A 9,120-nucleotide genomic window follows, 5' to 3' on the forward strand; every position below is an offset into this window, starting at 1 on the left:
TGATGATGATGATGATGGTGATGATGATGGTGATGATAAACCAAGGTGTGTATTGTTTGCTGGTGGGGAAGCAAGCTGAATTAGCCTCACCTCACAGGAGCTTGGTTTTGGAAGTTTATCTTAAGTGAATGATAGTCCTCCTTTCTTGCCTCCCTACTCTTCCTGTTTTAGGTTTTAACCTCTTTCCTCCTCCTCCTCCTCTTCTTCTTCTTTCTCCTTGTCCTCCTTGTCTTCCTTCTCTTCTTCCTCTTCCTCCTCTTCCTCCTCCTCTTCTTCCTTCTCTTCTTCCTCTTCCTTCTCTTCCTCCTTGTCTCTTCCTCCCTCCTCATCTTCCTCCTCTTCCTCCTCTTCCTTCTCCTCCTTTTCCTTCTCTTGGCCCTCTTTCCTTTCTTGTAATAGCCATCAAACAATTCATGTCAGTTTTGTCTTGCTGAGACAAAGCAAATCCCCAACATCATTCAACTCTGGGAGACCATGAGTAAATTCCATTTAATCTGGGTGGTCATTGAGTTTGTGCCAAACAGGCATGGCAGTTGTTATGGACTCATACCTACAGGCATAGTACTTGTTCGGAATATTATTTGTGTGTCGTGGCACCTAGGAGAACCCAGGTGACTGACAGCTTATTTCCTGGCCATCGTCCTGCAGCTGTGACATCATGCTCTTCAACAGTCAGGTGGTCTGGAGGGTCAGTTTATGGATGTCATTGCTACATATGGGTCTATGCCAACTGAGTTGGTTTGGCTATAGGTCATAGATGCAGTGAAATCACTGCACATCAGGAATGTGTTAGCCCTCCACATTCAATGGAGAGAAAGAAAGGGAGGTAGCTGGAGGAAGTAGGGTATCACAGAGCTCTTTCTCTTCAGGCTCCCCTTGTCCTGCCTGGTTCTCAACCTTCCTAATGCTGTGACCTTTTAATATAGTTCCTCAGGTTGTTCTGACACACAACCATAAAATTATTTTCATAGCTATTTGATTTGTTTGTTTGTTTGTTTGTTTTTCGAGACAGGGTTTCTCTGTGTAGCCCTGGCTGTCCTGGAGCTCACTCTGTAGACCAGACTGACCTTGAACTCAGAAATCTACCCTGCCTCTGCCTCCCAAGTGCTGGGATCAAAGGCGTGGGCCACCATTGTCTGGCTTCATTGCTACTTCATAATTGTAATTTTGCTACTGTTATGAATTGTATCTGTGTTTTCTGATGGTCTTAGGTGACCCTGGTGAAAGGGTCGTTTGACCACCAAATGGATTGTGACCTCAAGGTTGAGACCTGAGGATGTAGGACAAGTTGTCCAGCTTTATTTGGCTATGAGGTCCACAGGAAGCTGGGCAATCACCCAATCTACCTGGTTGATGATGCATCTGAGCCCAAGCTCTGCCTCCAGCCGACTTTCAAGGACCCAGTTCAACAATTGAATAACCGTCCAAAGGAAAATGAAGCAGAAACCCAAGCCCACACCAAACTGAAACTAGCAAATGTTTGTGAGGACACGGGACAGTTGGTAACCACGTCTGCTGGTGGGAATGAGGAACGATGCTATAGCTCAGAAAACAAAAGCAGAAGGCAGAGCCACTGCCTGACCCAGCGGTCCCACTGCCAGGTAGTGTCAAGTTGACAGCATCTAGCATCACCCAGGAAACAAACTTCCAGGCATGCCTGTGAGAAAGGTTCTAGATTGAGTTGAGGTGGGGAACCTCAGGCTAGATGTGAGTGGTGCCCTCCCTCAGCATGGAGTCCTGCGTTGGGTGAAGAGGAGAATGTGAGCTGAGCACCAGAATTCATCTCTCTCTGCTTCCCAAGTATTACTGGGATGTGAATGTCACTGCCTCGTCAGGGTGGAATGAATCCACTCTAATTGTAAATCAAATGAACATTTCTTCCTTAAATGGCATCTTGCCAAGTATTTGATCAAAGCAACACGATTTGCTTTGGGGGGGGGCGGTGATGGTGTGGTGGTTTAAATAGGTATGCCCCTCCCCCCTGATTTATGTGTTTGGATGTTTGTCCCATACGGAGTATGATCAAGCCAGCTCAGTCAGTCAGCAGGGTCTCAACGGAAGGAGTGAGGACCAAAAAGAAAAAAGACCATTAGACAACACTATAACATGACTCCAGCCAGCGCTGAGGCTGGGTTGGCTTTTGTTTTCTTTCCCAGTCTGCTTTTGTATCACTCTAGGTATGTACAAAGAATACGGTGAGTTCTGTGTCAAGGAGCAAACAAGGCAATAAACAAAAAACAGTCAAGGAATAGACAAGGCGATAAACAGAGTCCTGTGGTATTCAGGGACTTATCAAAATGATCAAGATCTTGAGCCTACTTCCCTGTCCTGGCCTAATGTCAAATTCTAGAAGCAACCCCAGAAGCTCACCATGGGAGTGGCACTATTAAGAGGTGTGGCCTTGTTGGAGGAAATGTGTCACTGTGGGGGGCTGGCTTTGAGGTCTCCTATGTAAAACTCAAGCTACACCCAGCATGGAATAGAGGCTCCTCCTGGCAGCCTACAGAAGAAAGTCCTTTTCTGCTGCCTTCAAATCAAGATGTAGAACTCTCAGCTCCTTCTCCAGCACTGCATCTGCCTGGACATCACCATGCTTCCCACTATGACAACAAAGGGCTGGACCTCTGAAACTGTATGCCAGCACCAATGACATGTTTTCTTTTATAAGAGTTGCCTTGGTCATGGTGTCCCTTCACAGCAACGAAACCCTAACTGAGACAGGTGGGTGTCATAAGAGTTTAGAGCTACACCTGAGCATTTTCCAAGGTGGTGCTTGCGGGATGGAGAGGGTGGCTGAGGGTACAGCCACAGAGAGGACAAGCACTCACTCTGGCTTTCAGAATTTGAGGAGGTCTGGGCTCCTGAGTCGCTGCCAGGGTTGAGCTTCTCTTGCTGCTTCCCAATATTATTTGTAGGAATAGAAGGACGTGTCTGTTGAACTCTTAATCTGGGCTGGCTTTCTGGGCCTCAGTGAGACACAATAAGACCAGCAGAGACACGTAATATATATTAGTGGAGAAATCCAAGTGCTCAGAATGCTCCCGACTGCCAGGGTCTAAAGCTGCTGGAGATCTGCCTTCCATCCAGCATCTCACCACCCCTAACCTAGTAAGAGGGGTGCACATAAGTAAATTGCAGTTGACTTCTTTGAAAGAACTGTTCTTGTTGCTTTGTGAAGATGCCTGGCTCTGAATCCACCAGTCACTAGGCTTTCACTGGAAGCTGCTTATCGCTGTCCAGGGTGCTGAATTCCATCCCAGGACAAAGCAACCTCCCCAGTTTCCCCCAGGGCTCCAATTCCTCACCTGTTCTCTGTTCAATTGACGTTCTGATTCCTTGTAGGTCCTGACCAAGGTCTCTTGGTTTATCCCTAACTCTCCCCGGGACTACCTGCTTCCAGCTGCCAGTGTATGAGACCATCCCTCGGAGAGGATGAATCGCTCTCCCTCCATTGTGCCTGGCACTTTCCTGCACTCTTGTCTTTGTTCAAGATTTCCTTTTTTGTATGGAGATTTCTAGAAATTTAGTAGGAGCGGTGGGGGAGAGTCACCTGGATGCAGTCTTGAAACAGTGTTTATTTACTCTTTAGTTGGACAGATATCAAAGGGCAGGATGAAGGCAGGTCACCCAAAGGAGCTGGAAGATGCTGTCTTACCAGTCCCTAAGACTATGGCGACATATGACAGCCCACCAAGGGCTCATCCAACCTATGTCCTTTGTGGTGGCTGTCCCCAACATGTGGATTCTACATGGTCCCTGATCTTATTTTCACTGTGGCTTTTACTGAGACATCCCTTATTGAAGGTGTTTGCTGGGGTCTGAACTCCCTTCACACATCGTAGCAATGGGAGCGTGTGTGCCCATCCACTCCGAGGTTCACCTCAGAGCATCTCGTCCTAGCTGTAATTAGAAAGAAAAGAGCCACTCTGCTTATCTCTAGAAGGTGGTCATGAAGAGTTCTTGTTTTCAAATGCTGGGCTACTATATGACTCGGTGGTAGAACCCTTGCCAAAGGTATGGGAGGCCCTGGGTTCCATCCCCAGCATGGAAAAAAAAGAATAAAACAAAAACAAAAACAAAAAAACCAAGGCAAGGACACCATTGTCACTGGATAGACAGTTTAGTCTTGACCATTCCAAGAAGAAGGTGCTCGTCATGCCAAACGGCCACCCAGCAAGCATTAGGCTTGGTCAGGAGCTGGGTTGGGGGTGGGTGGGCAAGGAAGGGCAAATAGGCCTTGGGTCTATTACTTGCCATAGTTGCCTCTGCCTCCTGAGCAGAGGATTTCATTTTAGATGTCTGGCGGCTGGTCATGGAGACGTCTAAATGGAGCAATGGTCCAAAGTGAAAGTCTAACAAAGGGAGGTGACTGTGTGTGGGCCCTGGGGTGAATAGTTTGCACAGGGCAAGCATGGTCATCAGAGTTGCTTTCTCTCTCTAGGGATTGGCTAGCCATGGGAGGGGCTGTTCCTTGGGGTCAGCAAGACTCCCTATGTTGAAGCGTCAGAACAAAGGACGCAAGGAATAAGGGAGTGCAGGCCTTGATGGTCTGACATCTCTTGCTGAGTGGTGCTCAGGCTGAGCTCAGGCACCTCTTGGCCCATGTGCTTTTCCTGGTACTTGGATTCTGACGCATTCATCGGAGTGGGACCAGCAAAGGTTGAAAGACGGTGTCAGGCAGAGGACAGCTAAGTGACCAAGGTCTGCCTTACCATCCTCCAATGTCCTGAGAGTGCTGCGTTCTCCTGTGTTTGCAAGCACAGGGGGCCCCTTGAAGGTACAGCTGACCCTGGCGTGGGTGTCCTCCCAGCAGGGAGTCTGCTATGCTCTGGGCACAGTTCTTCTCCAATTTTCTCCAAGTTCTTTCTCCTGATTTTCTCCAAGTGGCTTGGCTCCAGGAGGGATGGGAGCCTCTCCTGTAAGCCCAAGAGTCAATAGCCCAGGGAGGAAGCCCCGTGTGGCTGGAAGGACACCTTGGGAACCATGCGTTATCTCTTAGTCTGACTTTGGTTTAGGGTACTTTCTGTAGCAGCCTCTGTGTCGCTAACTGTGTGTTCCTCACAAACAACCAAGAGACAGAAGGTTTTATTTTAAAAAAAAAAATTATGGCTGGGTGGTGGTGGCACATGCCTTTAATCCCAGTACTTGGAAGGCAGAGGCAGGTGGATTTCTGAGTTCGAGGCCAGCCTTGGTCTACAGAGTGAGTTCCAGGACAGCCAGGGCTACACAGAGAAACCCTATCTCAAAAAAACAAACAAACGAAAAAAAATTATTTACCTTATTTCATGAACATTTTACCTGCATGCATATATGTACATGCAGTGCCCATAGAGGCCCCTGGGACCCCTGGAACTGGAGTTATGAATGATTACTCACAACCTGGTAAGTGCTGGGAATCAAACCCAGGTCCTTTGCAAGAGCGGCCAGTGCTCTGCGTTGCTCGACAGCGATAGTGACAGTTTCCAATTCCATGTCAGGGTAATACTCGAGGCTTGCGTGTCTGTGCTTTTCCTGGTTACTTGGGAGATGGAAGGGGGATGGGTATGAACTCCCATACCAGGGTGCTGTCCCTCACATAGAGCCTTCGCAGAAAGGAGAAGATGCAGAGAAAGAACCTGTGCCCCAAGGCTGTGGTTTCAATGCAAAACACCCTCTGGCTCCAAAAGCAGATAATTTTGCAGGGTCTCAGGTAGCGGTAGCCGGGGCACGAGGTGAACGCACCTCTTGCCGAAGAGTTTTCGGATGGTACAGCGGCAAAGATGTTGCAGGCAGCGTGGGGTGTGTGCCAAAGCGAAGAGAGACCTGTAGAAAGGCTTGTGCATCTAGAAAGAAAGGTGAGGGAGAGTGAGGCGGTGTCTGGAACTAACATTCTTCCTGGCAGGACCACTGGCAGCTCACGCCATCTGTGGCTCACAGGTGCCAGAGAGACACAGCAGAGGGAAGAGAGCTGTCACCTGAGACCCGGCCTCCACTCAGAAAGGTGACATGCTTTTCCAAAAGAAAGCTGGCATTGGATCAGAGGGACATGGTTTGAGGCTGATTTCTTCTAACTCCTTTCTGCCCCGCCCCTGACACAGCAGCCCTGCAGCTCTGGCAGGGACCTCATCAATCTGAAGCAGGCCAGGCATGTTGTCTCTGTGCAGTGGTGGGCTCAGGAACCTCGCCCGAGCCCATCAGCTCAAGGCTCTATAAGGCATTCACTAACATGAGCAGTAAGACCCCAGGGGACGTTCTCTGGGAGCTTCTGTAAGCTGGGACTGTCTTCTCCTTCCTCTCCTGGAGCCACCTTTGGACTCTGTCATGCGTGGAGTTAATGCTCACAGGACTGCAGGTCACATGTCATAATCTGCAGTTCCTACCCAGGGCCAGGGGGCATGCCTTGAAAAGGAGCCAGAACCTGCAGTTTAGTGTTGGCCCCGTGAGCCCCAGTACTCTTTAAGCCGTCATGGGGTGACTGTTGGTTCTTCACGATCAGTAACATTTCACCATGGTCCCTTGGTGTCAACAGAGGTTCCACCCCCCCAGGATGCCAAAACTCACAGATGGGTAGGTCTCTTATGCACTGCAGCCTCGTGTTTGTGTGAAACATACGCAATAATCCTGTTTACTCTCAAACCTTCTAGACTACCCATGATGCCTACAACAATGTAAACACTAGGAAGGATTGTTGTATGCTGTGATGTCTAGACAATAATAAATGATGAGGGCCTGCATTTTTGGGGGGAGAGCCAATTTGCTTCCTATATTTTGAACCTATAGTTGGGTGATTCTATAAAGGCAGTGCCCATAGATCACTAACTGTTCCCCTCAACTTTCTTGTCTTCCTTCTTCAGATGTTTTACTTCCTGGGTGTACCAGTTGGTGTTATGTCAACATGACAGGAGTTAGGCTCATCAGAGAGGGAGGGCTCTCAATTGAGAAAATGCCTCCATGAGATCCAGCTACAAGGTGTTTTCTTAATTAGTGATCAATGGGCAAGGGCTCAGCCCATTGTGGGTGGTGCCATCCCTGGGCTGGTGTCCAGGGTTCTTTAAGAAAGCAGGCAAAGCAAGCCATGGTGAGCAAGCCAGTAAGCAGCACCCCTCCATGGCCTCTGTATCAGCTCCTGCCTCCAAGTTCCCACCCTGTGTGAGTTCCTGTCCTGATTTCCTTTGTCGATGAAAAGCAATGCTGCAGTATAAGCTGAATAAACCCTTTCCTCCCCAATTTGCTTTGTGGTCATGGTGTTTTGTCATAGCAACAGAACCCTTAACTGAAACACTGGGTTTGAGTGCCAAACTCCAGACAGAGAAGTGAGAAAGGACTTCTGTCCTTGTAGCATCAGAGAAAGGGAGGCAGCATCTCACCTGGTATACTTCTTCAGGGACGGCCTCCCGCCAGGACTCGGACACTGGGAGCTGAGTGTAGGAGTTGAACAGAACTTCAATGACAGCAGGCACCTGTGCACATGTCCTCAGCACCTGGGGAAAGTGAGAGGCACGATGCAGGGTGAGGGGCTTGGGATCCAAGGGGAGAAAGGCTCACAATGCAGGTATGATCTTGCATTTCATGCCTGCTACTCCCTGGCCCTGTGATCTCAAAGACCCAAGTTAAGCCACCCAGAATGACAGTTCCAGAACTGTCAGTGCTGTCATGAGTGTTGTCAGTGAGCTGATTCACTACATCTAGGAGCCAGTGGCTTCTCCAGGAAGCCCACATCCTCTGGATGGCTACCTGTGCACTGAGGGCTGGGGCTTAACAGTCAAATTTAGAGGCTGGGGTGGGCTGGGGGATGCTGATGGGTGACAGACCCCTGCCTCTGCAGAGCTGCTCAGAGCAGACGAAAGCAGCTCCATGGCAGTGTGGCCTGAGGATTCTCCAAATTTCCCATCTCAATTTGTAAGTGGCAGAAAAGAAAGAGTGACGGGGTGGGGGGAGGGGACTCGTTTTCCTGTTGTTGACTTCGCCACTTCCCGTGGCCCTTACAGTTGACTTCACAATCCCCATAGGACTCTTTTTATTGATCTACTTTTTTTTTTTTCGAGACAGGGTTTCTCTGTGTAGCCTTCGCTGTCCTGGAACTCACTCTGTAGACCAGGCTGGCCTCGAACTCAGAAGTCTGCCTGCCTCTGCCTCCCAAGTGCTGGGATTAAAGGCGTGCGCCACCACCGCCCGGCTTTATTGATTGACTTTTAAAGATCTAGGTTTATTTGAACAGTGTGCCTGTGTATCTGTGTGGGAATATGTGCATATTTCAGCCTGGTGTGTGGTGGCTCATGTCTCTAATCCCAGTATTTGGGAGGCAGAGGCAGGCAGATCTCTATGAGGTCTGTCAGAGTTTCTCTATGATTTCTGTCAGCCTGGTCTACATTGTGAGCTCTGGGACAGTCAGAGCTACATAGTGAGATGCTATCTCAGAAAGAGAGAGAGAGAGAGAGAGAGAGAGAGAGAGAGAGAGAGAGAGAGAGAGAGAGAGAGATTCATTTTTACTTAGGTATATGTGTGTCCTTGCACGAGGTTCTGTGCTTCACGTGGCTTGAGGAAGCCAGAAGACAGCATCAGATTATCTGGAGCGGGAGTTACAAGGGACTGTGAGGAGTCTCGTGTGGGTGCTGGGAGCTGAACCTGGGTCCTTTGGAAGGAGAGTAAGCACTATTTTCTGGGCAGGTAAGCATTTTTGCAGTCAACGTTTTTCCATCTTTGATATTCTTACTCACTGTTTTTCATCTTATTTCATTGGCTATCATCTTATGTTTTCTGTCAATAACATTGATAGTTGGCTTAATCATCTTATTCCATATTTTTTTTGTTATGCTTGATTTTGAAGGTAGCATCTCATTATGTGCCACCACTACTACTTCTTTTCCTTCTTTTTCTCCGCCTCCTCTTCCTCCTCCTCCTCCTTCTTCAAAAGATTTATTTATTTATTTATTTTATATATACAAATACACTGTAGCTGTCTTCAGGCAAACTAGAAGAGGGCATAAGATCTCATTTCAGATGGTTGTGAGCCACCATTTGGTTGCTAGAAATTAAACTCAGGACCTCTGGAAGAGCAGTCAGTGCTCTTACCTCTGAGCCACCTCTCCAGCCCTCCTCCTCCCCCCTTCCCTCCTCCTCCTCTTCCTCCTCCCCCCTCCC

General features: G+C 48.7%; 1 protein-coding gene across 2 annotated transcripts in view; it reads right to left on the minus strand.

Moving 5' to 3' along the window:
* Positions 1-5,427: 5,427 nt before the first annotated feature.
* Positions 5,428-9,120, minus strand: part of Asb18 (ankyrin repeat and SOCS box containing 18) — a 68,618-nt gene continuing 64,925 nt past the window's right edge. For both annotated transcript variants that reach the window (XM_031368910.1, XM_031368909.1), the window contains 2 exons: positions 7,347-7,460; positions 5,428-5,822 (listed from right to left, as the gene is read on the minus strand). In XM_031368910.1, coding sequence (XP_031224770.1) covers positions 5,637-5,822; positions 7,347-7,460 — 300 coding nt within the window. In that variant the 3' untranslated portion in view covers positions 5,428-5,636. The remainder of the gene's footprint in view (positions 5,823-7,346; positions 7,461-9,120) is intronic.

Source organism: Mastomys coucha, unplaced genomic scaffold (genome assembly GCF_008632895.1).
Source record: "Mastomys coucha isolate ucsf_1 unplaced genomic scaffold, UCSF_Mcou_1 pScaffold14, whole genome shotgun sequence".
NCBI classification, from domain to species: domain Eukaryota; kingdom Metazoa; phylum Chordata; class Mammalia; order Rodentia; family Muridae; genus Mastomys; species Mastomys coucha.